Source organism: Lucilia sericata, unplaced genomic scaffold (assembly GCF_015586225.1).
Source record: "Lucilia sericata isolate MDLA Ls3-8-SP2 unplaced genomic scaffold, ASM1558622v1 Contig000366F_arrow, whole genome shotgun sequence".
NCBI classification, from domain to species: domain Eukaryota; kingdom Metazoa; phylum Arthropoda; class Insecta; order Diptera; family Calliphoridae; genus Lucilia; species Lucilia sericata.
This window is the reverse complement of record NW_023994385.1, coordinates 356937-371196: the sequence shown is the minus strand read 5'-3', so window position 1 is coordinate 371196 and position 14260 is coordinate 356937. Positions and strand designations below refer to the sequence as shown.

Sequence of the window (14260 nt, the reverse complement as noted above, 5' to 3'; positions counted from 1 at the left end):
AAATTTATCAAAAATTTTCTATAAAAAGTAGAAAATTTATCAAAAATTTTCTATAAAAGTAGAAAATTTATCAAAAATTTTCTATAAAAGTAGAAAATTTATCGAAAATTTTCTATAAAAGTAGATAATTTATCGAAAATTTTCTATAAAAGTAGAAAATTTATCGAAAATTTTCTATAAAAGTAGAAAATTTATCGAAAATTTTCCATAAAAGAAGAAAATTTATCGAAAATTTTCTATAAAAGTAGAAATTTTATCGAAAATTTTTTATAAAAGTAGAAAATTTATCGAAAATTTTCTATAAAAGTAGAAAATTTATCGAAAATTTTCTATAAAGTAGAAAATTTATCGAAAATTTTCTATAAAAGTAGAAAATTTATCGAAAATTTTCTATAAAAGTAGAAAATTTATCGAAAATTTTCTATAAAAGTAGAAAATTTATCGAAAATTTTCTATAAAAGTAGAAAATTTATCGAAAATTTTCTATAAAAGTAGAAAATTAGAAATTATTATCGAAAATTTTCTATAAAAGTAGAAAATTTATCGAAAATTTTCTATAAAAGTAGAAAATTTATCGAAAATTTTCTATAAAAGTAGAAAATTTATCGAAAATTTTCTATAAAAGTAGAAAATTTATCGAAAATTTTCTATAAAAATAGAAAATTTATCGAAAATTTTTTATAAAAGTAGAAAATTTATCGAAAATTTTCTATAAAAGTAGAAAATTTATCAAAAATTTTCTATAAAAGTAGAAAATTTATCAAAAATCTTCTATAAAAGTAGAAAATTAATCGAAAATTTTGGACTATGGAACAGTCTATAGTCTGGACTATGGAACAGTCTATAGTCTGGACAGTCTATAGTCTATAGAACAGTCTATAGTCTGGACTATGGAACAGTCTATAGTCTGGATAGTCTATAGTCTATAGAAAATTTATGGAAAATTTTCTATAAAAGTAGAAAATTTATCGAAATTTTCTATGAAAATATTAAATTTATGGAAAATTTTCTATACAAATAGTAAATTTATCGAAAATTAAATATAATTCCAATTTGCGACAAATAGAAACATACCTTCCTTTACCTTACCCCTAAGGGTTAACAAAACTATAGCTATGGCAAAAATGTAATTAATAATGTTCTTTACAAGATAAAATAATTAATAAAAACAATCGTTATTTTTATGATTTTTGTGATTTGTTTTTTATTATTGTTTATAATAGTTTTTATTTTTGTTGCAATTGTTTTTTCCTAGTTAAAAAAAATAAGAGTATAATTAAATCAATTTTAAATACATACATGTTTTGTAATGGTAATTCAAAGTAAATCGTAAAAAAAACAAGTAAAATAATTAAATGTTTGTGGATTGTTGTTGTGATTTAAATTGTTTTTAATTTTATATATTTTTTTATTATATTATACAAAAAACGTTAGTGATAAAATTTAAAATTACTACTACCTCAGTTATGTAGCCTTTGCCGGTCTGTTTCGGTTTCCATTTCATATTCAATTTCGACTTTAGGCTTTTTAAGACGTCTTTTCGTTTTACCAGCGGACACTGCAGAAACACCATTTGTTTTCGATTTACTCTTAGAGGCAGCAGCCGTAGATGGTTTAGATTTGGTAGGCGATTTGGGAGGAGCACGTACAAAGGCACCAGCAGCTGTATCCTGATAGAAGATTATATACAATGGTTTTTATTTCTGATAAGCACTTGAATTTTTGAATTACTTTTAACACAAATTCTTGCAAAACTTTTTGTTTAATTCCTTCCTTTAAAAAAAACTTGATTTTTTAAAACAATTTTAATAAATGACCGTGATTTCTGCTAATGAGATCTTTTATTTTTATTTTTTATAAACACGTTTTCTTTATTATGATGCGTTTTACTTTCAATTTAAACTTTATTTATTTCCTTTTTTTCTAGTGCCTTAATTTAATTCATTTTAGCTACACAAACATTTCTTATCTTTGTTTTGATATAATCTTCTATATATATTTTTTTATTAATAAATTTTATCTTTATTTGTTATTTGAACTAAACTCGCGTAAACGAATTATTTAATAGCGAAATGTATAACTGTAACAATTCATTGGTGGGCTTTTCGTTGTCAAACGCGCCAGACTAACTGTTTTGGTTTTGTTGAATGAAATTCTTTGCAAGTCTCTCAATTAAAAAATATAAAATCTGAATCTGAAATTTATTGTTGACTATATGTTTATAAAGAAAAAAATAAAAACACATACAAAGATTATAATCTAAGTGGCAAATAACAATCATATTAACAGTAGAGAAGTTTTTTTTTTTTTTTGTTTGCTTTTGTTGGTGGAGAGATAATAGCCGGTTAGTCTGTCAGTTAGTCAGTCAGTCGAGTATTAAAAGTAGAAGTAAATTAATGAATAGTTGTGGTACTTGTGGTAGCAGCAACAGCAGCACACATATGATTTGTTTGCTATATTATATATTTAATTTAACTTTTTTTATTTAATATTATGTTGAACATAAATTTACCCCCTTAAGCTTTCATGCTTGATATGATGATGCAGCAATTCAATGTCTTTGGATTTTAAAGTTTTGAGTTTTTAATATTTGAAAGCAGTTGTTATAAAGAATTTGATCATTTTTTATTTTTGAAAAAAGATCCGTAAAATTTTTGGAAAATATGTATATTTAGAAAATTTGGATAAAATTATCGATAAATTTTCTATTTTTATGGAAAATTTCGATAATTTTTTTTTTAGAAAATTTTCAATTTTTATAGAAAATTTTAAATAAATTTTGAAGTTTTATAGAAAATTTTCAATAAATTTTCTATTTTTATAGAAAATTTTCAATAAATTTTCTATTTTTATAGAAAATTTTCGATAAATTTTCTATTTTTATAGAAAATTTTCGATAAATTTTCTATTTTTATAGAAAATTTTCGATAAATTTTCTATTTTTATAGAAAATTTTCAATAAATTTTCTATTTTTATAGAAAATTTTCAATAAATTTTCTATTTTTATAGAAAATTTTCGATAAATTTCAAATTTTTATAGAAAATTTACTATTTTTATAGAAAAATTTCGACAAATTTTTTATAAAAAATGTTTGATAAATTTTCTTTCTTATAGAGAATTTTCGATAAATTTACTATTTTTATAGATAATTTTCGATACAATTTCTATTCATATAGAGAATTTTAGATAAAATTCATATTGAAAAGTTTTCTATTTTATTTCGATAAATTTTCAATTTCATAGAAAAATTTTATTTTTTTATAAAAAATTTTTGATTTTTATAAAAATTGTAAAAAATATTTATAGAAAATTTTGTAGAAAATAAAAAATGTTTGATAAATTTTCAATTTTTATAGAAAAATTTCGATAAATTTCTATTTTTAAAAACATTTCAATAAATATTCTATTTTTATAAATAAATTTCCTTTTCATAGACATTTTTCAATAAATTCCCTTTTTTACGAAATTTGCAATAAATTTTTTGTTTTTGGAAAACTTTCGATAAATTTTCTTTAAAACTTCTTTAAACTTTCAATAAATTTCTTTTTATAGAAAAATTTTCAATAAATTTTCTTCTTTTCAGATGATTTTCGCTAATTTTACGATAAATGTTATTTTACAGAATATTTCCTTTTTATTATTTTTCGATAAATTTCTTTTTTATAAGTTTTCAAATAAATTTTCTTTTTTTAGAAATTTTTCAATAAATTTCTTTTTTAGAAAATTTGCAATAAATTTCCTATTTTATAAACCTTTCGATACATTTCCTTTATAAAAAAATTGTTGATACATTTTCTTTTTATAGAAAACTTTCGATAAATTTTCTTTATATTTTATATATTTACTATAAATTTACATTTATAGAAACATTTTCGCTAAATTTTCTTTTTTAAAAATTCGATAAATGTTAATTTTTTAGAAAATTTATTCATTTCGAAGCATAATTTATATTATTAATTACAAAAATATTCAATAAATTTCCTCTCCTTTTGGCAATGGTGTATTGCAGCTATTTCAGTGAAAATGTGGGCCACAAGTAATAAATAGCACAAAAAGTAATTAAATCCTCCAATGAACCATTTAAAATTACTTCATAAAATAATTATTAAACATGTATTTTGTTACTGCTAGAAAAATATTCATGTTCTTTTGTAATTCATTTAGGTAGCGTGTCAGTCGGTCAATTTAGTTTCGATTGTAAGAAAATAATTTAAGTGTTAAAATTGTTGTTATTATGAGAAAATTAGAGAAGTAATAAAATGAAAATTGTTAACAAGTTAAAAAACGTCATAGATATGTAAATATTCCAAACATTAAAATATTTTAGTTTTATTTGCAACAAGGGCCGGCATCTATGGCCAACAGGGGCTTACAGCAATCAGCAACTTGTCAATAACAAGTACTCACAACGAATGACATCTTTGTTTTTAAAAGAATTAGCTTTGAATAAAGTCTCTTCTCTCCATTATCAATTTAGCAAACACTATCTTTACTATAAGAAAAAATTTAAAATATCTTTCTTTCAGCCAAGATTTCGAGACAAATGTTAATATACTGTCTACTGAAACTGCTTCGGAACACTACTTCTATCAATTTCTTATTAAAAATCTGCAAAAATTCCTTTTCTCGAAATTCCTTTATCCTCTTGATACTTTAGTTTTGCACTTCATGTTTAAAAGAAAACAAATATATGTTTCCACTTACCTCAATATCTGAACCATCACCATCCTCATCATCTGATACCTCAAAATCACTATCAACTTCAACATCTTCTCTTTCACCCGAATCACTAGAGGCACCATCATCATCATCGTCGTCGATTTCTTCCTCCGAATCAGCTTCAACAAATTCTTCATCTAAAAGTTCTCTTCTTAACTCCTTAGCTTCACTTTCATCATCCATTTCATGTTCTAATTCTTGTTCTTCTTCCATATCTTCTTCATCCTCATCTTCAATTTCTTCGGCAGCCAAAGCCTTGTTGAAAGCAGTTTGTGAGAAATTGTAAATATCCTGGTAGGTGCCACGTTTTAAACGTTCCATAAGTTCCTTTTCAATATGATTCTCAATCTTGGCCGCCACCAAAGCCTTCTGTTCTCTTCTAGTCTCTCTTCTTTCGATCTTAGTGGATAAGGGTACAATCAACTTTTGACGTCTCAGCTTTAATTTACGCATACGTATCAAATATTGTGTGATTTTTAAGAATCTTTGTTTATTTTTGGCTATCATATATTTGGGCCAAAATACTAGATTTTCATTGATCTGTTGTATGGCTTTTTCGAAATTACGCGACAGTTTAACACGTTCCCACATTTTGCTGGGCATATGAGCTCTTTCGGCTGTTTTCATGTAAAGATAAATGATACCTTTTTCTTCGCGTACGGTGGCATATTGTGAATTGGCCAGTGGACAGGTACGTCTGGTGCACATACCGGTTATATTGTATTCATGGCGACAAAAGGTACGTGTATCGGTTCTATAATAGGAAAAGAGATAGAAATTTCAGGAATTCTATAGCAAAAACAACAAACTCTACTTACTTGACTTTGTGTGAGCAAAATGTTTTATTGATGATGCTCCAAACAACCTGTAATTTGAAGTAAAATAATCACTTTAATTGTAAATTAATTTATAAAAATTATTATTTATAACTCACATCATCGTGCTGCATTTTGTTTTATTTAATTTTATGAAAAATTTCTGTTAAAAATAAGCTAAAATACGAATAAAAATTGCTTTTGGAACACGTGCAACAGCGATGTTTTGAACTGAGTTTCTATTTCTTCCCACTTTGACAGTTGTTTGAGTGTTCTCTCTTGTTTCATTTTTTTTTAACAGAGTTGCATTTTTTAAGTAGTAATCAAAGTATATTAATAAAGTAGCGACATCTCTTGTTGTACAACAACATCTACAACAACCACATGTATTTTGTTTTTGGAAAATTTAAGATTGTGTCAAAATAAAATTTCCTTGAAAAACAATGTGAACAAAACATTAATAAAAAATATTACTTTTAAGCTAAAGATATTAACGATTTAATTATATTATTATATATTATACAATTTATTACACTTTTAAACTACTCTAAAACCACTTTTAATTCACTTTTTCAACTTTTCACAAATTTTAACAAATAGCAAAACACAATTTAAAAATGGCGACGTAAACAATGTTAACAATTTTCAAAACAAACTTTGACAATTTGCTTCATTTATCTAGTTTAAAAAAAATAGTCAGCTGTTCAAGTGATGCTACTTTATTAATTTACTTTGGTAGTAATATTGAAAAAGAGAGTGTGGTTACTTTAAGTGTTTATTCGTTATTGTTGCTACAGACATTTAAAATGATTATTTCTAAATGTTTCGTAGTTTTGTTGAAATATTCAGGGAGTTTTTGTCGAATAACGAGAAAGAGATATAACAAATATGGAATCGAACATAAATAGACTAATAAAAACCAATTAAAGCTGACTACATTGACATTCAGACATGTCAAAATTTTCAAATAAAATTAAAAATATTATAGTGTAGACACAAAGTGTAATAAAATAAAACTTATTGAAAATACGGATGGAAAATTGAAAGTCGTATGATTTTTTTAATTTTTTTTAATTTCAAAACGATTTGATTTTTTCGTTTTATCAGAGTGTTATTTTTATTCAAACACAGAAAAAAAACAAAGACATAAACAAAATCCAATTTAAAATTAAAATTTATGTTTTTTCTTTGAATTTTTTCGAATTAAAGTTTAATTTTAAGTGTGGTAGTGAGAAACAAAAAATATTTTCTATTTAATTTTTTGACAACCATACCAAGTTTCATTTCATTTTGTTTTGGCAGTATGAAATAGAAATCTAACGACTAAATTCTTAAAACGCTTTTGTTTTTACTAATTTTTTTAATAATTTTCATATAAACCTATACTATTATCTATAATATGCAACATTATCGCGAGAAATTCCATAACAGGGGTTTAAAGAACAATGTTCTCTTTAAGATAATGTAATACAAATGCAAAAATGTTTGCAAAAATGTTTATTTTTCTCATTTAGAAAAAGTAATATTTATACAAAACTTCATCGCCTTTGGTGCGGAAACATTTTTCACGATCGCGAAAAAATCATATTATATTCCTTAACATCTGTTGACACCCTACTATGTCTCGCTATGGTATTTTTGATATTCGCAAAAATTTTAAAAAGTTATACCCCAAATGTACATATTAAACAACTTATAACGAAATGAAGTATGTTTATGTAAACGTCATAATATAAAAAATCATCGAAATTTTGCAAAATAAAATTGATCAAGTAAATAGAAAATATTATTGTAAATTTTCAAATATATAAAAATTTATCAAAAAATATCTTAAAATAATAATTTATAAAAAAAAATTTCAAAAAATTAAAATTTATTGAAAATTTACTAAAAATAAAATTGTTTGTAAATTTTCTAAAAATAATAAATTATTGAAAATTTTTAAAAATAAAAACTTATCGTAAATTTTTTAAAAATAATTTTTTTTTTAAATTTGTTTTAAATTTTGAAATATCAAAAAATTACTGAAAATAAATTTTTCATAAATTTGAAATTTTAAAGAAATTATTAAAAATAAAGTTAATTTAAAAATTTCTAAAAATAATAATTTATTGAAAATTTTCTAGAAATAAAAAGTTATCGATTTTTTTTTAATTAAACACTTTTCTAAAATTATAAAGTTTATCAAAAAAATGCTACAAATAGAAAATTTTCTAAAAATATAAAATTTACTAAAAAATCAAGGTTTTAGTTTTTCATAATACATACTATCTAAATTTCAAACTTTTGAACAATTATCGAATTCTTACATCTTTTATAAAACCGAGGTGATTAACTCCAAGAGGACCACTAACTAGTACCCTTTTCCATAACCATAATTTTTTCTAAAAACGATAATTTATTAAACATTTTCTAAAAATAAAAGTTAACGTAATTTTTTTTTTTAATAAACACTTTTCTAAAGTTTTAAAATTTAAAAAATGCTACAAATAGAAAATTTTTCAAAAATAGAATATTTACTAAGAACTAAAAAATTAAAAGGTTATTGTTTCTCATAATACTATCTATATTTAAAAATATTTATCGAATTTTTTTATAGAACCGAGGTGATTAACTCTAAAAAGACTACTCACTAATACCCCTTCCATAATCACATTTTAAAATTAAGCACTTTCGAAACTTTAGGAAAAATTAAGCACTTTCGAAGTTCAAAATTATATGGAAGTAATTTTGAACTTCATGTCTATTCCAAAAACTGTTTTGGTAATACAGAAAACGAAAAGTGACATTATTAAAATACTTTAATGATTTCCTAGACCAATAGTAATGTATAAACAAATTGTTATTATTCCATATGCATGTCTCACAACAAATCTCTACTTAATTGACATTTAATTTTTATGATTTTCCCACAACTAGTTAACATATGTTTTTCATATTTGTCAACAAACCAGAAAAACAAAAATAACGTAAACAATTTAAAATTCAAATTCTACCTGTATTTTTGGTTTTCTTTCGTTGATTACTACTACCTACTACTATTTTTCTGCAACCATGTTAACATTGTTTGTCTCTCTGTATAAAACTACCGGTTGAGGTGAGTTTTCATTTCACTCGCTCATTAAATGTCAAACAGCGTGCTTGTTGAAAAAAACTAGAAGTGACAGGCGTGCGGCGGCATTTTTTATACATAATTTTTTAATTTACAAAAACTTAATTAAATGAACTTTTAAGCAAAAAACGTGCAAATTAAAGCAATAGTGAATAATAAAAAAGTGTTAAATAAATTTGTTGTTTTTTTCAAAGAGGAAAATATGAATAACAATGTTTTGCTCTCGTTGGCCATGAGCATAATACCAATGCTGGCCATTGGTTTTGTGGTATTATTAGTAATTTATAAAATTTATATTAAAATACGGTAAGTTTTTTTAAAAATTTAATTGTTTAATGCTTGAAGTGAAGTGTTAAGCTAATAAACCAGTTATTTAAGTTTTCAGATAGAAAATGCAAATAAAACAATGACTTCATGCGCGCCTTTTTATTATTTATTATTCATTTACTATTTTCTTATTTTACTATCTCTATTTATAGTTCACGTTTCAACGTCACTGTCAACTGTTGGTTTTGTAATCAAAACACTAAAGTGCCCTACTTAGATGCGAATAGTTGGACTTGCCCCGCTTGCGAACAGTATAATGGTTTCGACAAGGATGGCGATTATAATCGTGAAATCTATGAACAATTGGACTGTAGCCGTAGTTCGGAACGTTTTAATGTCTCCCAACCTTCAGCGTGTGCCATACAGCAGACATCCCAGAATGGTTTTTGCGAAATGTGCAATGAGGCTCAACGTTTGAAAGTGGAAAAATTGGCCCAATTTGAGCCTAAGAATGAATCGCATTGGGATGAGGAATTAAAAGTTTATAAGTGAGTAAAATAAGTATTTAATTTTTGGCGCTGAAATCGAATTCTGCTGTTTCAGCAGCTGTTTTTTGTTTCAATTTTTTTACCTGTTTATTTCGATTATCATGCTCGTTCTTTTACATTGTCTTGGACTTTATACCTGCTGAAGGTTTTCTTTTGTTTTTAATTTACATCTGTTAGGAATATGTTTGTTTGTTTTGAAAACAAAAAACTACTTTTAGCAGATTAGTATAATGACATTATTAGATTGTTATAGGTATGTGTTAAAAATTTGCTGAAATATAACTCATATTTATAATTATAGTTCGGTTCTAGTTGAGTTCTATATTAGTTCTAGTTTCGTTCGAGTTCAGTTCTAGTTCGATTGTTATACTTTATTTATAGTTCAGTTTTAGTTCGGCTCTAGTTCAGTTCTACTTTAGTGCTAGTTCTGTTCTAGTTCAGTTCTAGTTTAGTTCTAGTTTAGTTCTAGTTCAGTTCTAGTTCAGTTCTAGTTCAGTTCTAGTTCAGTTCTAGTTCAGTTCTAGTTAATTTCAAGTTCAGTTCTAGTTCACTTCTAGTTCAATTCTAGTTCAGTTCTAGTTCAGTTCTAGTTCAGTTCTAGTTCAGTTCTAGTTCAGTTCTAGTTCAGTTCTAGTTCAGTTCTAGTTCAGTTCTAGTTCAGTTCTAGTTCAGTTCTAGTTCAGTTCTAGTTCAGTTCTAGTTCAGTTCTAGTTCAGTTCTAGTTCAGTTCTAGTTCAGTTCTAGTTCAGTTCTAGTTCAGTTCTAGTTCAGTTCTAGTTCAGTTCTAGTTCAGTTCTAGTTCAGTGCTAGTTCAGTTCTAGTTCAGTTCTAGTTCAGTTCTAGTTCAGTTCTAGTTCAGTTCTAGTTCAGTTCTAGATTAGTTCTAGTTCAATTCCAGTTCATTTCTAGTTCAGTTATAGTTTAGTTCTAGATCAACTTTAGTTCAGTTCAGTTTTAGTTCAGTTCTGGTTTAGTTTATTTCTGGTTTAAATCTCTTTCAGCACTTTACCCCTTTCCTACAAACTTATTAATTCGTTTCTCTCTTTCCCTTTTCCTAGAGCCCAACTAGAGGATCAATATCGTCTCTGCTCCACCTGTGATCGTCATCTCAATAAAGTTTTGCGCGAGAAAAAGAAAATGGTTTTGGGCTCGAAATTTTTAGATTTTATCATCAAAGGAGCTGAAACTTTAAAACAACCACATCTAAATCAAATTCAACATGCTAATCAACAGAAAAGGAAACAAAAATTACGTACACTTATCACCATACTAACCCTTATCAATATAAGTTGTCTTTTTACCTCATTACCATCCCTAAACAAAGAACATTTTACGCAAATTTTAGGCGAATCCTTAGGTCATCAAATATTTTTAATAACATCTCATGTCATAGCACTAACAAAGGTTATGGGTTCCTATTTTGCGACCATCAAAGAGCATGCGGTGGTAACAAAGATATCATTATTTTCACGTACACTTTTCATGATGATTATGTATTCGTTGGGTCTAAAAGTTAGTCATTTTAATTTTTCCTCTTTATATATAAGCATTTGTCCATTTGCTATATTGGCTTTGGCCTTTATGCATAATGTTGTAGATGGTTTTCGTTTGACAAGGTATACAGCAATGATGGTGGTATGGAGTTTGTTTGCTGGTGGTTTAATAGAAGAAAATTTGTTGTCCCTTACGCCACAACTTTTAATGGTAAGTTTTTTTCTTTTAAAGAACAAAAATTTATAATTTATTAATGTATTTTTTTTTATTTGCAGTTCTTAACCTCTTTAGTAACTTGTTTAATGGCCTACAGCTCTAAACCGGAACCTTCTCCCAGGCTGCATGACAACACCGCCAATAGTTTCCATAAAATCTATTCCGAAGATTATCTCAGCGATGAGGAAACTATGAGCATGTTGAGCCAACAATTGAACGGTAGTTGTGTTTCGATGCGCAGTGTACGTTCTAACAAATCCTTACGCGTTCCCTCTCCTTTGATGCATGCTAATACTAAACGTTCCCCCCGACTAACCAAATCCCCTCTAACCTCCTCCGCCTTTTCCCTACACCAACTGCCTCGCACACAACTATCGCCCAATTCTAGTTTCCGTAGCTATGCCGGTGAGGAGAATCAAACCTTAAGAGGCAACTTTGCTACACCCATGGCTATGCCTGTAACAGCTCGTCCCGGTTTGTTTGCTTCCAATTTAGAACTGAATTGTAGGGAAAGACCACAATCCACCATCTTTGGCATGAATGCTTCAGTGGCCAATTCTACGATATTAAATAATTCCTTTACAGAGAACAATAAATCACATTTTGGCAACAGCACCCATGCTAATGAGGCCTCATTTTATACTGCCGCCAATAATACAGCAAATACTTCCATGTTTGTTAATAACCACACTTTTGTGGCTCCCAGCAGCCAGTCGGGTTTACATTCACCCTTTTCTGTGTCCAGCAGTGCGGTTTATCATCATCAGCAGCCTCATAATCAAAGGCCCAATACTCATCATAAATTACTTTCACCCACCAGATTTAGTACAAATAATTTAACTTCTTCCAATACTTCCTGGTTGTCGGGTGGTTATTTTAATCAGAGACAGTCTTTGGCTGACATACCACGCACTGGCTTAATTATACCCACCGCTCAGACACAATCTCTTATCACTCCCATGGAGGAATGTTTATCCAGATCTTCTTCTCATTCATCGGGGTTTGAGTCTCAAAATGGTCGTCTCAACGGCAACAACATGTCGCGTGAAAATTCCTTATGTCCTGACTTTAGTCTCGACTATCATCAGAGAACTTTAACCCATGAAAATATCAACAATAGTTTCCAGCCTATAGATTCTCCCAGTTTGGGTGCCTTTTCTCCCAGACCTTCTTTGCTATCCAATCCTAATCTAAATAGTTTTCCTTTAGAACACACCGATATATGGAAACAACCTAATTTTACCCGCAAATCCCATAATAGTAATAATACAAATACAAATTTTTCTAGAAATTCTATAGATTCCTTTAATTTACGTAAAATCAATGAGGAATTGCCCTCCATAAAAAGAGGTGATTTATTAAAGAAATGGAAAGAAGGTCAAACCATTTCGTAAACTTCATCTCTCTCTCTTCTCTCACTCTAGTCTTTGTACACAAACCACTATTACCTCTTTAAGACTCTTTTTTTATTATTTTTAATTATGATTTCACTATTTTTTTTATTTCTTTATTTCTTATGATTTTAATATTATTACTTTTTTCATTTTTATTTACTAGTATTGTAAGTTTATAAAGCCAGGCTATACAATTGTTAAATATATTATTTTAATTTTCTTTAATTATATATTTTTCAACCAATTTTGTTACTGGTTTTAATAATAAGTGGACTAGTTGAATATTTCCTAACCTAATTAAGTTTTTAGTTTTTATATTACTACTTTTTTTTAACAAAAAATTATCTTTATATTATAGTTTTTATTTTATAAAATTTAGTAAAATTTTTTGAGTTATTGTACTATCCAATTGTTAATGTTAAAAAAAGTTAAATTTTATTAACAAAAAAAAAACTATGTTTAATAACACTGCCCAGGTTAATAAAAAAAGACTAATATTATTTTTTTGTAAAACTTATTTAGAAAAAATATAAATCTTTAAGAAAAAATTTAAAAATAAAGATTTTTTGTAAAAAAAACTCAGTGTTTTCTATAAATTTTTTGGTTTGGAAACTATTTTATTATTCTGTAAATTAAATTGGAATCTACTGTACTGATCTGTTTCAACTGACACTCGAAATTGGAAATTTCAGTACAATCGAATTGGACTAAGAATATCTAGTTGGAATAGTTTTTCCTTCAGTAAATTCAGCAGTTTAAGTTCATTTCTAATTGAAATTTTCAACTTATACATTATATTGGCAAAAAAAAATCCGGTTTCACAAACTCACCTTAGATCTATCCAAAGTCCATAATGGTTAGGTTCCGCATTATTTCCGTACTGGATTCGTACAATTCTGATCCCTTTGATCTGTTCATTTCCTGAAACATATTACAAAAGAATTGTTAAAATCGAAGAAAAGGAAAATTTTAGTTTAGCTATTTATATATTAATCTATTCCATTACTCATCTGATTTGCATTTCTTAGGTCAAAAATATCCTCCGATTTTGAACCTACATATGTATATCGAATGTTATTGTATTTTATTATTAATTCCTATTATTTAAACGTTCACTGAATTAAGCCATGCTATTTTTGGGTCAACTACTTAAAATGGGAAACATAATTTTTCATGAACTGAACATTGGGAAACTAAACTATTAATATATATATATGTAGTTCGTTTGTATGTGGATTCCACGCACCTAATCTTTCAGATCGATCTATCTTTTATATCTATCTATCTATCTATCTATCTATCTATCAGCTAGCTAGCGAGCCGAGCGACTAGCGATCAGAGAGCGAGCGAGCGAGGCGAGCACCGAGAGCGACCGAGCTAGCTAGCGAGCTAGCGCGAGCGAGCAGCTACCGACTAGCGGCGGCGATCGATCCTAGCAGGAGCGATCGATCGAAGCTAGCGATCTATCATCTAGGATCTATCTATCTATCTATCTATCTATCTATCTATCTATCTATTTATCTATCTATCTATCTATCTATCTATCTATCTATCTATCTATCTATCTATCTATCTATCTATCTATCTATCTATCTATCTATCTATATATCTATCTATCTATCAATCTATATATCTATCTATCTATCTATCTATCTATCTATCTATCTATCTATCTATCTATCTATCTATCTAT

At 27.0% G+C, this 14260-nt stretch overlaps 2 protein-coding genes across 2 annotated transcripts; one reads left to right on the top strand and one right to left on the bottom strand.

Annotated features, from left to right (window-relative positions):
- Nucleotides 1-1366: 1366 nt before the first annotated feature.
- Nucleotides 1367-5818, bottom strand: LOC119604136 (protein MAK16 homolog). The gene is made up of 4 exons (XM_037956604.1): nt 5656-5818; nt 5540-5586; nt 4707-5475; nt 1367-1670 (listed from the first exon to the last, which is right to left on the bottom strand). Exons 1-4 carry the CDS (start codon nt 5668-5670, stop codon nt 1461-1463), a joined length of 1041 nt encoding a protein of 346 aa, XP_037812532.1. The 5' UTR covers nt 5671-5818; the 3' UTR covers nt 1367-1460.
- Nucleotides 5819-8648: 2830 nt separating this feature from the next.
- On the top strand, nt 8649-13144 carry LOC119604135 (transmembrane protein 201 homolog). The gene is made up of 4 exons (XM_037956603.1): nt 8649-8954; nt 9128-9463; nt 10522-11167; nt 11233-13144. Exons 1-4 carry the CDS (start codon nt 8851-8853, stop codon nt 12565-12567), a joined length of 2421 nt encoding a protein of 806 aa, XP_037812531.1. The 5' UTR covers nt 8649-8850; the 3' UTR covers nt 12568-13144.
- The last annotated feature ends 1116 nt before the right edge of the window (nt 13145-14260 follow it).

Excerpts from the sequence above, each read along its gene's own strand:
- LOC119604136 (XM_037956604.1), bottom strand. Across the intron at positions 5,476-5,539 it reads TTTTGCTCACACAAAGTCAA|AACCGATACACGTACCTTTT; the intron begins GTAAGTAGAGTT and ends TTCCTATTATAG. Across the intron at positions 1,671-4,706 it reads GTGATGGTTCAGATATTGAG|GATACAGCTGCTGGTGCCTT; the intron begins GTAAGTGGAAAC and ends ATCTTCTATCAG.
- LOC119604135 (XM_037956603.1), top strand. The coding sequence starts at position 8,851 with ATGAATAACAATGTTTTGCTCTCGTTGGCCATGAGCATAATACCAATG. Across the intron at positions 8,955-9,127 it reads AAAATTTATATTAAAATACG|TTCACGTTTCAACGTCACTG; the intron begins GTAAGTTTTTTT and ends CTCTATTTATAG. Across the intron at positions 9,464-10,521 it reads GAGGAATTAAAAGTTTATAA|AGCCCAACTAGAGGATCAAT; the intron begins GTGAGTAAAATA and ends CCCTTTTCCTAG.